Source organism: Choristoneura fumiferana, chromosome 6, assembly GCF_025370935.1.
Source record: "Choristoneura fumiferana chromosome 6, NRCan_CFum_1, whole genome shotgun sequence".
NCBI classification, from domain to species: Eukaryota; Metazoa; Arthropoda; class Insecta; order Lepidoptera; family Tortricidae; genus Choristoneura; species Choristoneura fumiferana.
This window is the reverse complement of record NC_133477.1, coordinates 11,029,356-11,046,439: the sequence shown is the minus strand read 5'-3', so window position 1 is coordinate 11,046,439 and position 17,084 is coordinate 11,029,356. Positions and strand designations below refer to the sequence as shown.

Here is a 17,084-nt window from a genome sequence, read left to right as displayed (position 1 = left end):
CAATTTTTCAAATACCAATATATTGCTATGTTGCTACTATCAAACATCTGTGTAATTAAACATTTTATAAGTGTGAGGACTGAATATTTAAATGCCTTCCTGTTACAAAAATTCCGACACGACAAGCTAAAATACACTGAATTCAAAGTGAACTTTATGCAAGGTCGTGAATAATATTAAGAACGTCACCGATACCGTTCATTTTATACGTAAATTTGGCGTAATCATATAAAACAACCAAAATATCGTCGCCAAAGTGTAATAAATGGTAAGGACGCTTTCTGGTATTACCGAGTCCATAATCAACAGTATGTTTCTGCATGATAGCACTGATATACGCAATCCATTGTTTTCTCCTCAAAATTATAAATACCTATCTATCTTCAATTGTGTACCAATTTGGTTATAAGCAAATCGTAACATGAGCAACTTCTACATGTACCTATGCGACTCCTCTTGTGAAAGCTTTGAGGCCCACGGTTTCACTGTTGTGTAACGGCAAGGTTTATCAACTAGTCGAGCCTACATGTTTACATTATCGAGGAAAAGCTATAAAGGATCCGGCAGGGAGTGAAGTGTATCGTGGCCTTCGCAGAACGATCTCGCGGGTCAGGCCATGGCATTCTCGATTAAATAGTTGATTGCTACAGTGTGCTACCCTTTGCTTTGTCAATAGTGATATTGAATTATATTGCTATTTTTATGCGCAATTATTTAATTAGCAAACAACGCTGCACATGTTATGATCGTTATTATGACTTAGACTGTAACTAATCAATGATCGTGACCTACTGTGTTAAATAGGCTGACACAATTGTGTGCGGTTAATTAACCGCAAAAGTTAAGTTCAATTGAATTTTAATTATTCTAATACACATACAACACGCTATTTGTATACTGCTTTCATATGTCAAAACGTTTATCATTGCTTTGAATTCAGCATTACAATTGAGGGATTTACCTACCTAATTGTTAAAACTAGAATTACCTGTAATTATCACAGAGTTATATTGGTTACTTCCGCAATAAATATAATATTATAAGGTACTATAATATCACTCCCACAGTTTGACGAATCTAATGATGAACAAATAAAAACACAAACAACATGCGCTCGAAAAACATAACCATCCTTCGGCCAGTTGGGTAAAAACAAACATGTGAAAACATCACAACTGCGTGGAATACTAACGTGATGCGCAAAGATTTTACTCTTTGTTTCTGAACTCTTATTTGTATTCTGTGTAGAAAAAGTTGAATTGAATGAGATCTTCAGTTGCTAAATCACGTAAAAGGACGGCATACAATCGCCATATTTTATTTCTTTGTTTTAACTACCTACTGAGCAGCTAAGTTATCACACTTAGGTGTATATGATACATATAATCACTGTCACGATGAAATTAATACAGTGATGAGCAAAACTAAAGGGTAACAGTATAGTAAGTATTAGCATAGGTTAGTTCCCTTAATATGGACTATCATATCACCCATCATCATCATCCCAGCCTATATACGTCCCACTGCAGGGCACAGGCCTCCCCTCAGAATGAGAGGGCTTGGGCAGTAGTTCCCACGCGGGCCCAGTGCGGATTGGGAACTTCACACACACCATTGAATTGCTTCGCAGGTTTGTGCAGGTTTCCTCACGATGTTTTCCTTCACCGTAAAGCTCGTGGTAAATTTCAAATATAATTCCGCACATGAATTTCGAAAAAACTCAGAGGTGCGAGCCGAGGTTTGAACCCACGAACCTCTGCTTGAGAGGCCATAGGTCAAACCACTCTGCCACCACGGCTTACGGCCACGACTATCATATGAATTTTACTAAATAAAACACAGAATGTTAAAGTTGCTTTGTATATCTGATATTTCTTAAGTAAGTAATTATAATAACATTTAGGAATAAAATGTCTAACAATATACCCATTTTTTTAATATATTAAATTTAAGATTTTCAATATAGGTACTTTAACCTAATATGGACCAAAATTGGCAAACCATTTTTCGATTGCTTTTTAGCAGGGATGTATTGGAGCTCCGTATTCGAAATAATAAACTATCCGTAACCGCAACCGAATCCGATATAAAAATTTCGGATAGTTTTGGATAGGGGCGGAGTCAAAATGCGACATGTTGTGACAGGTTTTTGTCTTTGCCCGGCCGAGTCGACAGAAACAGTAGCCTCGCGCGTCTTCTGCACCTATTGTTTATTATTTTTCCATTGATAAGTCGTAATTTACGACTCGTAACTATTACAATAAAATTAAAGTCAAGTCATCTATATTCCTATTAGAAAGCAAACTCTTTATAGTACAAAAGAAAATAAATAAAAAATACAAAATTATACGCATAGGTGTTTTTATGCCTTAGTTTGTAGGTATACGTTTACGTTGTTTTTTTTTGTAATTTTATTTATTCCTATTTATTTGTATTTTACTTTTAAAAACTTCCTTAAAAATCCAATATCCGTAACCAAAACCGAAACTATCGGATAATCCGTAATAATTTAACATCCGTAACCGTAACCGAAACCGGTATATTGTTTGACATATATCCGTATCCATATCTAGATCCGAAATGGTTAATCCATAAACATCCTTGCTTTTATGATACCACTATTCATATTATTTGAAAACTAGTACCACTTGAAAGTCAAATATTTCTTAAAAAATACTGAGAAGTCCCTGCGATAATACAAAATAACAAGAAATTAAGTAATGAAATAAAGTTCCCAAAGCAACTAGGTTCAAGATTAAGCGTAGCGTAATTAAGTATCTTATCAAAGTAACCTTAAAACAAGAGCGTGCCGGACACGCCCGAAATAGGGTTCCGTAGCCATTACGAAAAAATTAAGTACCTAATAGTATTCTGAGAATTTTGTATTTGGCTGGGGTTTAAAAGACCTATCCAACGATACCCCACAAGGTTGGATGAGAAAAAAAAACACCCCCACTTTACGTCTATAGGAGGTACTCTAAACATTTTTGTTTGGTCTTTTTATTGTACCAATTTGTTGGCATAGTTTATATATAATATATATTTGTACAAAATTACAGCTTTCTAGTATTGATAGTCCCTGAACAAAGCCGCGGACGGACAGACAGACAGACATGGCGAATTTATAACGGTTATGTTTTTACCATTTTGTCTACGGAACCCTAAAAATTAGAGAAAAATTACATCAAATGTGCCAAAAAATTAAAAATGGCGTTAATTGACACGTACATGCTTATGTAACTTCACTGCGATTCACTGGCGAGGAGTGGCGGCTCAAGGGCGTCGAAAGTGACAAACTTTACTGAGATAGCATTGACTAGCAGAATATTAGTGTGGACCATATTATGGGCCTAGTCGATATTTAAGGAATTTACTCTATTTCAAGTTTCAAATTTTGTCTATTAAGTAGAGATGAGACAAAACAATAGCACAGACATTATTAAAGTGGCAGTCGTAAAAAAAAATGTTTGTAGAAGGCACATTGAACGGATTACCTTAATTAATAATCCAACTTTATATTGCACATAATTTGGTGGCCGGTAGCTAATTGTTATGCTCTAGTTACACACGACGTAGGTACTAATGGCAGCTTCGTGAAGTGCCATCAATTGTGACATTAGTTCCAGTAAGGTCCAATTTTCGCTCGATGATAAATTAAGCACTACGAGTACATTTACCTATTTAAGAAATCAAAGCAGCCAAAGAAATACATACAACAAAAATTTGATGTTTTGACTCAATAGTAATACTCGTATGCCTGCATATTATATTGAAATCTTCAAAATCTGTCTAAAAATATACCTAGGCACTTTTGATGAGTGTAGCTTTATCCTAAATAGTAGGGTTTTTGGGGAGAGGCTGCTTTAAATAGGTTATAGAATCGATTTAAAACCATGATTAATATTTTTAAGGCTTTTCTTCTCATAGGAACGGAACTCCAAAACTGATTGTTATAAGCTGCTTTTTAATGGATATAGATATCAATATTTGATAATATAAATCTTCCTGATTAGTAAGCACATACATACTGGTACAAAAATACAGTGAACGGGTCAAAGATATTGCGATATTTTATGGTAAGGCTCCCAATCTATGATCTTGAAGTGTAATCCAACAAAAATGTACCTAAAATTTAATATAGCATGTGGATTCACAGTTAGCTACCTCTTTACATATTTGTATGCTTAATTGGAATTGTAGTACTCGGTTAAAGCGACTAATCAAGCGATTCAAGTTTCCGTCGAAATGTGATCGTTTTGTCAAATTACGGCGTATTAAACATGTACCAAACAGGAAACAAACACGTAATCGTACTAGACGAGAAACTAGTAATGGAAATTAAAACTATAATTGTATAGAAGGGTTCCGTACCCGAAGGATCCACACGAAGCCCTATTGTTGTCATTCATGTGTCCGTCAGTCCGTCGTCTGTCACACAGGTTTTATAGTAAACGGTAAGACAGCTCTCGCTCGCTACTCGATAGCGACGGCGGAAATTATTTTTATGGAGAATTGTACAGCGCCTCTACAAATAATTTACGCCGTCGGTATCGAGTACGGTCACTGTAAACTCATGGTAGCGGTACAGTAAATCACCCAGTCCTCACGAGAACTTCAGACGAAATATTATTAAATTTTTTTTTTGTTTTATCTACTATTGAAAAATTAACACGTTCACTGTCCCCATGAAAAATGATTTGACAAAGTTACACGTCGAAGTATGCTTCCATTTTGGGGACAGTTTGAAGTTGTGAACCCTTAGTGGACACACGAACTTCTGAAAAAAAAAGCCTCATGACCTCACATTAGGGGCACTCGGCCAGGGATGGTGTAAATTAGTAACATGTATTAATTTTTTGGCAGGCGTACCCAGACTGGTCGTGGCACACCGCCGGTCGCGGGGACATCAACTGCACCGGTCTGGTCTCCGTGTACCGCATCCGAGCTGACCGGTGCAACCGGCTGTGGGTCCTCGACGCTGGCGTCGTCACCTCCCTCGACGACTTCCGACGAGTCTGCCCACCCAAGATTCTCATCTTCGACATGGCAACTGACCGACTAGTAAGTATATGCCTTACTTTATACCAGGTAAAGAAATACGAAGGCGTACTATTTAGTTAGTTACCATGCACCTACTTCTTTCTGTGCACCTACCTGTACTTTTATATGTATAAACCGATGATATTTATTCGGTGATCAGAAGGTGAATAACATTATTATTAGCTAACCGAAATTGAGTTCAATAGCTGATGTGTGACGCAATTACCTCACTGTTTAAATAATTACAATTAATGTTAGGTATTGCTAGATCAATAACTAGTAGGTAGGTACATGGCCATCCTACATTTAATATTGAAGTGAAATTGAAATAGATAAAGTAAAGTAAAAGTATTGAAGTGGAATTCGCCGTAAATCGTAGGCCTTACGTCAATATTCACGACTGTTTTTCGCATTGACAATGACAAAAGACAAAAGAGATTGTTTGTTCATTGACTAAAACAAAACCATTGATAAGGTGATTGGATTTATTTTTAGAAACGTAAATTACTACATAAAAAGTATGGTTCCATGTATAATTGTGACTTCAATGTGACCGCTATTAATTAAGTATCTACTGAATTAGAACAATTGGTACCCGATCACCGAATAAAAATCATCGGCTATGCCGCGTGGCATTTCATGGAGAATAATTTTACCAATACCTACACTAATTTACCTTGCTTTTCCGCTATATTCAAGCAAGGTAAATTAGTATACCTACAACGTTGATTTGATATCGATGTCCGCAAAGTTACGACTACATGAATGTATGCAATACAAACACGCCTACACTTAACCTTTGGACGGATTGGCGTTTTCTACGATACTAATTAACTACTGGTGAATCTACATAAAAAAAAATCTTATCCTTTGTGTGAAAATTAGCTGCTAGTCTTTACTTACAATATGTATATTTCATTGAGTTCAATTCATTTGCTTGAACTTTTTCTGGTAGAGATTTATACATCGTGCAAAAATCTAGGCCATCAGGAATCAGTGCTTGCGAACAAAACATTTCGGCAAACTCCGAAGGACAATTTTAGAAAGCTGCTAGCTTGTTGCCGATTTTTCGAACAAGCGGACTGAATATCGCGTTTTGAGAATAAGAAATTGAACAATGGGATTTTATTGAATATAATCCTACTAATAATATTATAAATGTGAAAGTTTGTGAGTGAGTGAGTGAGTGAGTATGTTTGTTACTTCTTCACGCTGAAACGGCTTAACGGATTTGGATGAAATTTGGCGAAAAGTTAGTTTATAACCTGGATTAAAACATAGGATACTTTTTATCCCGATATTCCCACGAAATCGGGATAAAATCTCGAAAAAACAACCGCTGGGTTAGAGTCATGAAATTTGGTATGTAGGTAGTTGGACGTCTGGAATAACACATAGGCAACTTTTTGACCCGATATTCCCACGGGATACTTAGGGATAAAATCTTGAAATAACAACCGGTGGGCTTGGAGCACTGAAATTTAGTATGTAGGTAGCTTGACCTCTGGAATAACACATAGGCTACTTTTTATCCCGATATTCCCACGGGATAAGGATAAAATCTCGAAATAATAACCGCTTGGCTTAGAGTTATGAAATTTGGTACGTGGGTAGCTGGACGTCTGGAAAAATATATAAGCGACTTTTTGACCCGATACTCCCACGGGATACTTAGGGATAAAATCTCGAAATAACAACCACTGGGCTTAGAGCCATGAAATTTGGTATGTAGGTAGCTGGACCTCTGGAATAACACATAGGCTATTTTTTACTCCAATATTCCCACGGGATAGGGATAAAATCTTAAAATAATAACCGCTGAGCTTAGAGTCATGAAATTTGGTATGTAGGTAGCTGGATGTCTAGAAAAACACATAGACGACTTTTTGACCTGCTATTCCCACGGAATACCTAGGGATAAAATGTCGAAATACCAACAGTTGGGCTTAGAAGCATGAAATTTGGTACGTAGGTAGCTGGACGTCTGGAATAACACATATGCTACTTTTTATCCCGATATTCCCACGGGATAGTTTTGTAACTAAGGGACCCCATACATCCCTGTATTATTATTATTTTGTAATTTTTTCTTTAATTGTATACTGTAGTTTTTAAGTATTTTATCTGTAATTATTTTATTTTGGCAATGATGGTCTTTTTGAAAGCGCTGGTAGTTTAAAAAATGACGTGTAAAAGTGCCCATTGCAGCCTATTTACTGAATAAATAATTTGAATTTTAATTTGGATAGGGAAAAATTTTGAAATTTTAGCACTGAGTCTTGAATTGTGTACAATTATTCACAACACAACCTCAATGAAGACCACATTATTAATTTTGGAAATTGCAACTACCAGACCGAATAGTTACGCGTGCGAAGCCCCGGGTAAAAGCTAGTTATATATATTATTAATAGACAATAAACTAAATTTAATAACCTCTATCTAGAAAAGTTGTTAACTTAGGAATTACTTAAATAAAGGCTATTCCCATCTCGGCACCTTTCTTTTTCACCGTAAGTGTATCTTCTTCCTCTAACGGTGAATTGCAAATAATGCAATCCATAACTACCACACTTTGTTTTGTTTTTACTTCCGTTCCGTATCCTTCGCGTAATTGTAAACAAATGAGCGAAGAAAATAAATAGATGAAAGGCCGCCGCCGGCCCGCGCGCACTTGCCGATATATTTTTATCCTATTCGCACACCGACCCACCGGACCAGGAGCGAGTTGCGCATTCAAGGTCAAGCGTTTTAATTTTTATGTAATAATTTAATTAGCGAATCATTTTATTCCTTTCAGCAAATTTTAGAGATAATTTAAGCTTTGTCGGTTCACATGTAAAAATTTATAGGTAAAATAAGATATTCGATGTACAATTTTATTCTCGGTATAAAAACAATAAAAGAAACGAACATATTTGTTAATTAATTAGTTCTGCTTAAGTCACCTTGGTGAAAACTTACAGATACATTCTAAATTACTTTGTTTTTGTATTCCCAAGTTTTCACTATTTGTATGATTTTGTAAGTAGTTTTTTTTTACAAATACGCTAAAATTTATTTTATGACTGGAAACTTATAAAAAACTGAAGAAAGTTTATTTAGAGGATAGTGATCTCTTAATAATTGAAAGTGTACACTAATCCCTACTGTAGGGTTTTTTGTGTTCGAGCAAACCCGTTAAGTTTATTTCCTCCCCTAAATCATAATTCTTCTGGAGGGGTGAGCCAACATTAAGGGTGTAATAAGGGTGTCTAAAACCATCAAAATATTGTTTACAAAAAGTAATCGAAACTGTAAGAATTAATCCAAAATTATTTTTTTACTGACTAGTCTATACTACGCGAGTAGAAAAAATATTAGGTAATACCTAGTTTGATTTGTATCGCGTACATTTTTGCGCCTCTTTCACATCGCGTTCAAGATCAAAATGTTGGTATTGTCAAGGCTACGGCACTCATTTCATTGTTTCTTTCTGTTACACACTACGCTCACTTCTACATGACAATCATAGCTCTCATTTCATGGTCATTAAATTTTATAGTATTACTGTACATTTCATTTAATTCTTGTAGGGTTTGATCCGTGCGGCTTCCGGTATATTATCATGACTACCTGTTAATAATTTTATTTGAATAAATTATATCACAAGTCAAAATTATCTAATTGATTGCATAACTTAGCATAAAGTTAGTCTCCCAAGATCATTTTGACAAATTTAGTATAGATTGTTCACTTAATAAAACCATATCACTAACGTTGTCGGACAACTCGGAATGGTTTGTTCGTGACTAAGCAATTTTATCTTGCAGCAAAAATAATTTTGGCCATGGTACAAATAATTGCATAAACCGTTTATCATTTAATCTACCTGCAAGGTGGTGTTATGAGAAATCGAGTGGGTGTACAATAAACAATAGATTGCTTTGGGGCAAATGACTAATGAATGACTATGTATTATGGGAATATTATTCACATGTAGTGGTATGTATTCTAGTGGAAATAGAATCAACAGAAATAGAACATATTCTTGCAAGACATCACGACAATGCGAATTAATAAGTAGTCTGACTAGGACAAACTATAAGTTTATGCCGCTACTAAGCCGAGTGAAAGGCACCTACCTAGAGTTGAAATCCTGTTGCCAATATTAAATTGTTGAAACTACTTCTGGTAATACTTTAAGGTACCTTAGTAAATAGGGAAGCAAAACTCCATCGTGACTGGAAGTGTTATAAGGGACAGCAGTTGCTGCTTGTAAGTATCTTATGTTATCTAAGTAATATCTACAAAACAAAGAATTTTGTTGCCATTCAGTGTTTACCTTGAGATGCCAAAAAGGTTTTAAAATATGATCTTGTTAATTAAAATTAAATTAAATTATTTCGACGTCTTTATTAAACGTTTCGCATACTGATTAGATTATATCCTAAAGCGAAGTACAAATTCTAACGTATTACTAGATTTTAATTACTCAAAATGATTTTTTGTAGTTTTTAAATAATACTGCAAGCCAAATATTATGTAAATAAAAACAAAAACGATGCTATAATGAGACTATTCATAACCAAGCCAGGAAATGGCAGTTTTTTTAAACTAAATAGTGCTATTAAAACTAAGTTTTAGTGTTTATTATACATTTTAATTGCTTACCAACAATTTTTATCCAATTATAAGATACGTAATAGCGATAGCTCTTTTGGTTTTTAAGGTGTGTACTCGCAGTGCTAAGAATAAAGCCTCCGATATTACTAATTATATATTGATTAGCGATAGCTCTTTTGGTTATTAAGGTGTGTAGTGCTAAGAATAGAGCCTCCGATATTACTAATTACAAAAAAAAAATACAAAAATATTCATTTGCTTCACAACAATTGTCAAATTTACAGTGTACGTAGTTATGCCCAGCGGAGCCCAAACTAGGCTGAGGTTGTATCTTGGGACCTGAAATTTATCCCAAATTATCCCGCAACATTTTTTTGGTAATCATATCACAAATGCTTTGAAGTTTATATTAATTTTATGTAATTATATTATACGAGTACTATCAGATCAGCTATGCAAATTAACAATGAGATGAGATCCGATAAGAAGCTACCCATGCGATTTTAACTCGGCGGGTTGTTTACAAATTCAAACCGGGCGTCATTTTGCTTCGTCCTAGACTCGCGTTATCTAGATACGCAAACATATGGGTATATGACTTATCTTACCGCATCAGCGTAAGGTAAGATTGAGACAAAATCTCTTTTGTGATATTTAGGGCCATTTCACCACTTGTCGACTAACTTTAAGTGACGGATATCAGTGATGCCGTCTCTGTTTGTTTTGTCAAAAGAAACAAAGACGGCATTACTTTTATCTGACACTTAAAGTTAGTAAATAGGCTTAGAAACAGGCCCTTAGTATTGCATTTAAACAGGAGATAGGAGTCACATACTCAGACATGCCTTTGTTAACGTCGTTAAGGATCCAGGCGGAACGCAACTAGGTATTAGTAGAGCCGCCCCTGACGCACAATCATATACCTACCCGAATTCCAACTATTGGAGATAGAAATTCTTAATAGCATTTGCAATCATTAAGATTACTACGTGGGCATTGAGACAAAAAGAAACACGGATGCAAATGTGTTGATTGAAAACGCTGGTCATGTCAGTCGTCCTGCGATCGACGGCTCAGGCCGACAAGGTCGCGTTCTTATTACCGGCGGGCGTGGCGCACGCTTCGGTCGAGTTGTTACAATTGTCCGACAGCCGTCATTATACCGCCTAGTCAATAAGTCGGTACTTAGCCGGCTCAATCGGAATTTGATTTGCTGGTTCATGTCAAGTTTTAGAAAGACACTGCCGAATTAGGATTGTCTAAAAAAACAAAGCTTTTTTACTATTTTTTTGTATAGAAAGTGCTAGCTAACTTCGATATATATTATTTTTCAATTAATTATCGAAAGTTGTTGCAATGAGGGCTATCGTTTTTTGTCTCACTAGATGGCGCACTGTTGCGTGAGGTTTTTAAGTATGGCTTTCAAAGTCTGTTATTAGGAAATAATATAATAATAATAATATAATAATATTAATAAGTTAATATAATAATTAATAATATTATAATAATATAATATTACGGGCGTGAAAACAATGTTTAGATTAAAATCATATTTATAATACTTTAAAACCGTACCATAAAAATATCGAGCATGCCACAGTGTTGCATAGTCCCTGTTTTATTCGGAAAAAAGCGAGGACAAAGGTTTCCGAAAGACAAAACTGTCTCAAAACACAGACATTCATTGCCCCGGAACGCATATTTGCCATAATTAATTTCAGATATTGCAAAATATTCACAAAATTATTCTAATTATAAATAAACCCGCGTAGCTCACCAAAAACTATGAGATTTGACATTTTGAGACCTCACGCTACACTAGCGCCTCTAGTGGCGAATTCATACGCGATAGCCCTCATTGTCCGACAGCCGTCATTATACTGCCTAGTCAATAAGTCGTAGTTAGTCGGCGCCAGCTCAATCGGAATTGGATTTGCGCTTCGCACGTGTCGTGTTAAATCTTGGTGACACGTCAAGTTGTATAATGTAATAAACCCTTGATTACTATATTTTTTTATTATACTGGCCTTGAATTAATAGCTAATTTTAAAGACTAACTAACTACCCCTTCTTAACCTACTTAATACTACACTTAACTTGTGGTAACGCTATGGTGATTTAACTTAAATTAATTTATGGCCTTGTGATCGTGAATCGTCTAGTGGATTAGGAACCTACCTTATGCCCAGCAATAACCTAAGTGCTTTTATTTGAGAATTAATTTGAAAAGCCTACAGTTGTGTTTCTAATGTTATAATTAATTAAGCAGTACCTAACTTCGTGATAATTTTGACTCTAGATTGAACTCTACTGAACTTTAGGGTGAAACTTTAATTACTGAGATGTGAATTTAGATATACTAGTATGTTTAGACTGGATAGTTCTAGAAATGGATCTTTCAGGTTACCTAGAATAATCAGTTTGGAAAAATGAGAGGAAAATTTCTACTACGGATAGTGTTTGTGTTTGTATTACTTCTGAATCTATTTTGACTTAAAACTAAGTTTAATACCGAGACCCAAGGTCTCGAAGACTCTCTCCTTGCCCCCCGTCCTTCTCTTTCGCACACCAGAGCAATATATCTCTATGGATATGTCAAGTTGTGATTTTACTAGACTAAGCACTAACTTTCGGTGCATTCAAATCAAAGTATGGAAATACAAACACAATGTTTTGTAACAAGTTGAATCTAATTTTAGACTTATGGTTACTTATTCTATGCTTATATTAGAATACTCTATGAGATGCTTAATTATAACTTTGATAATTAGTTCAGGAATGAGTTTAGACACTATAGCTATTCATTTACTATAGGCACTAGTATCTCTTAATTTAGATTATGTCTTATCTATCTTAGATATATGGAATGTCTAATTTGACATAATTTTATTTTGGTATAATTACTAATCTCATAGTGACTTTCACTTATTTTAATGAGCTATCTACTTAGTCTAATTTTCTAGTTCTACCAGCATTTGGCGTTACCAGAGTAAAGCAGAAAGTAAGTACCGATTTCTATACTTTACGCCCAGAACACAAGCGTTAATAATAATCTAACTAGCTTATAACTAGATAACCCTTGGGTATTCAAGATAACCTTTGTATTAGGTTTTGGACTCGTCTATGACTAGTTTTGTCTCAATTCATATATTTTAAATGAACAATAAACTGTTTCAACTATCAATCCTTAATCAATTATGTTTAAATCGAGATCGAATGAAAAGTACGTAAATTTCCAGATAGACTGTTGCCTGGTATGTGTCAACGTAAGCTATCGACCGTAGTCAGGATTTCTACATCCGTTCACTCAATGTAAGTAGGTACGACAACTAAAACAGATAGTATGTATTTATAACACGAAAGACTTTTGTATTTTAATTGATAGATGGTCCAAAACCCTCTACGATTTTATCTCTAACTTATTACTAGATATAATTTGATGAGATCTTAATCAAAAGTATGAATATGATGTTTGATATTAATTTTATCAAAACAAAGCTTATTTTAGCTGGCAATCGTAATTCAAATCGAAATTAGATGATAATTGTGTTAAATATTATTCAGTAAGTTATCTGGCATTTAATTGTCCACTTAGCTATGAGATCGTGTCATATCAATTCCCGCTTATTCATTATAGGAAAGACAGCTAAAATATGTTATTGTTATTTACTCTTAACAAAATGATCAAACCGTATTTTGGTTTTAAATTGAAGTCAACTTACTAATTTTAATAAAGTTATTCGTAGTCAAGTTCTTATGAACTAAGTTTTGTATAATGAAGTTTTGACGTAAGTACTTAAATAAATGTTATATTTTATTTTCTTAAAATCTAGTTTATGCCTTAAAACTATGTGTGTGCGAGTTTAAGCTTTCCCTAGCTCTGTGTTGAAGTTTAGCAATTTGGAGGAAAACCCTCATAGGTGAACTAATTGTGTGGTGAGTTAAAATAGTAACTTTTCCCGGTGTAAGGAAACGCTACTCTAGCTAAGCCCTATGAACTTCCCTACCTATATAGCCCTAATAAATCCTACAATTGTACTTTAAGCTTGCCTGAGGCCCCTACTCTCTGTCTGTGATTAGCAAAACTAGAGAATTAATCCCACATGTACATTTAGTGTAATGTAGAAATTCACGGTGCAATGAATTTCTTCTAATCTCCTATCAACAATGATGGTGTGTATACCTAAAGCCCTATCGGTCCCTAAATGGTGCTGAGCTCCCAACTTTCCCGAAGGAAAGTCCCTATGACGGAGAGCCCCGCGGAACAGCAGAATACCTAACGTTGTGCATAAATACGTAAATAAATAGGGGACAGGAATTCTGAGTTTCTTAAGTACAAACCAAGCGTCAACAAGACACGCATTCACTTCGACGAGCGCTACTTAGTCGTTACAAAAGACAAACAGAATCCACTGGTGGCTGGTACGACAGTATTTTGCCGCTGAAGCCGCCACAGCTTCAGGAAGTGGAAGCCTATTTCGTCCACTGTTGTCACCGTTAGGTGTCAGACGATATAAACGGACTTAAAGCTCAACCAAGGTACGTTATGGAGGAACCAAAGTCATTTCCATTAAGTTGGGAAAAACACAGAAAAGTTATGGGTTAGTACAAAATATACGTAGGCTGAAATGAAACGCTATAAAACGATCACTCCACACTACAAGAACAAATAAGGACTTCACCGCCACAAGACCGCAAAGTCCCTCACACAAAGATTTTCCGAATGAAAATCAGCACTAAATATTTCACAAATAATTAAAAAACCAGAGAGTTAATCATTATTCCGCAGATTAATGATCAAGACCCCGACACTTTACTTCCTGAAGAAATACTCACATTTCTTGTAAATTAAAATTAATTCAAATTAAATAAAATCAAAAACCCAATTAAAATTAATGAAATAAAATTACCCGATACTATTGACTCTAATTTGTTAACAAAATGGCGCACAGAAACTAAACCCCCGACTAGCAAAATAACGATGTTGACTCTACGAAATCTAAATCCATCTGGCTCCCGCCCTTTTTGTGTCACCTCTATTTATAGCTTCTCTCCCGGGACCTCTGGTATTTTCGCGCCAAGCGACCAAACGACGCCAAGCTTACCAAAGTCGACAACGTTGACATTGCCAGCTCTCGCTTTTTCTTCTGCCAAATCCTTATCTCAAAATAGCCAAATTTTAACCGTAAAATTATTTTTGAACTAAAATTTCCTATTTATCTTGACACTATCCTAGCTTAACTATTCTAGTAAATACGTTTCATTTTTATATTGTGCTACAACAATAATTTTCAATAAATATTTATATGTATTGTCAAATACTTCAATTTTACCTCAACGTTTTAATTTCCTTAACCTATCTAACAATAATCTTACTTCTAATGATAATTTTCTACTTATTACTCCCTACACTCTTTGAATATAAATAGCCAATTACATACTTCTATTGTTCGTTATAAAATAGCTAATTTGCCTACAATTATTAACTGGTATCCCCAATTCGCGCCGTTTATTCATAGTTTCCTTTGTCGAATTAACGCCACTCAAAATTTGCTTATAATTTCGCCACGTTCCTACTTTAAGTCAGTGCGACAGAGTACTTGTAATTTCGTCTTAACTAAATGTGTAATTACTCTGCTAATACTACTCCGTTTTGAATGAAAACTTAAATTTATAATAGATAATGAACCAATGAATCTATACTACGATTACGTAATGCTTGCATTTTCGGTTTTTCTTAACTTATTTAGCTAATTTCGACAACTTGCCGTTTCCATGATGCTTTCGTTGATATTTCTTTAAATTAACATAATTATTAACATCAAATGTATCTAAGATCTACTGTAGACTAATACTAATGATTCTATTACTATATCAAGTCTATTTTTGATGAATTTGTGACCATATTTCTTGTTTTTAGATAAAATTTACATTTCCATTACCTAAAGCGACCTCTATAATTCCCACGTGAAACTAACTAAATAGCCTCCCAGGTTAATCTGCCGCTAAACCCAGTTCGGCATTAGTTCACTAATTTTCCATGACGCCTACCATTAATTCCTTTAATTGACCATAGATGGCGTTTTTTTATTAATTATTATACCCGAACAACACAATTCTAATCTCCAATTAAATTTAACATTTACTCATTAAATTGACTGCTAAATTATCCCTGCTTTAATTACATCGACATTCTAATCTCAATTACTCTTATTTAACTGTCTTTGTCGACATGTTTTTGTTTCGAGTTTCCATCAAACCTTCATAGATGGCCCCACTAACAATTTTCTACTAATTTATTCCCAGTGACGGTCGTGTGACACATCCGAACCGTTACAGCTTTTCCCCTTGATAGACTAAGAAGTAGTTAATATACAATTTAACGCCCGAATTGGTCTATCACACTTATGTCAATATTTAAAATTTAAAATAAAATTTTATTAGTCTTTATAATTGAAATGTGTTTTGTGTGGTGTGTTTTTAACCAAGCTAAGACTATCACTATTTCTAGCCTACATTTGAACCAGTGTTGAAACTCACAGATATGAACACAGTTACAATCCAGTCAGAATGTCTAAGACTCTGCGAAAGATCTTGGTTGTGAGGCAAGATAACTCTAGTAGTAAATCGTATCTCAGCTTCTAATAAAAGCATGATAGCAAGGTCTAACTATCAAGTCCTAGTAGAACTACGATTCTCTCCTTAAGCCCAGGCATTCCTTTCGATTATTCACTTACCAGAAGGTCAAAATGCCCAATCCATTTGCCTCCCAGTCCAGACTTAGCCTTCAATAATGACTTCCTAGTCTTGGAGCATGTGTAGTGTAAATTTTTAGTTCTGTCCACTAGTAGAGTACTAAAATCCTTGAACGCAGTCTACAAACTGATTTTGCCTACTGGCCTATCCTAACACCTCTATCAAGAATTCTAGTTGTAAGTGTAATGTGTTCAATTATAACTACCAATAAATGATCCAATCATACTACAGAATTATTAGTTATTCAGGACCCTCATTTCCTTAACTATACTAATCATTCTCTTTCCAAAGCCCCTTACATGGCACTATCATAATACCTTCACTCTTTAATCCTTCACTAGTGGTACATCCAGTTTTTTTTTTTTCTTCTTACTCGCTGTCCTGTACAACCAACAACCCCAATTAGTTTAACTAGACATCTTTTGTTTTACTTTTAAAATTATTTCTTAACCCCTTTTTTTTCATTGATAGTTCCCATCAACATTATTTTTTCCTACCCTATCCTAATCATAAATATCCTTCCCATTTATCACCTTTTCCTACGTGGTTTTTTTTTTCCCAGGTACTTAAGCCTAATATATACATATCATAAAATCTACTCTACTGTCTACATATTAACTACCAAACGCTTATAATATAATTGGCTAAAATTTCTAATACTACTGTAAATATTCTATCTACTT

General features: G+C 34.8%; 1 protein-coding gene across 1 annotated transcript in view; it reads left to right on the top strand.

Moving 5' to 3' along the window:
* The window catches only part of LOC141429039 (dopaminechrome tautomerase-like), a 65,936-nt gene that overhangs the window by 19,236 nt on the left and 29,616 nt on the right, over positions 1-17,084 (top strand). The window contains exon 3 of the mRNA XM_074089188.1: positions 4,864-5,061. Within this exon, the coding sequence (XP_073945289.1) occupies positions 4,864-5,061 (198 nt within the window). The remainder of the gene's footprint in view (positions 1-4,863; positions 5,062-17,084) is intronic.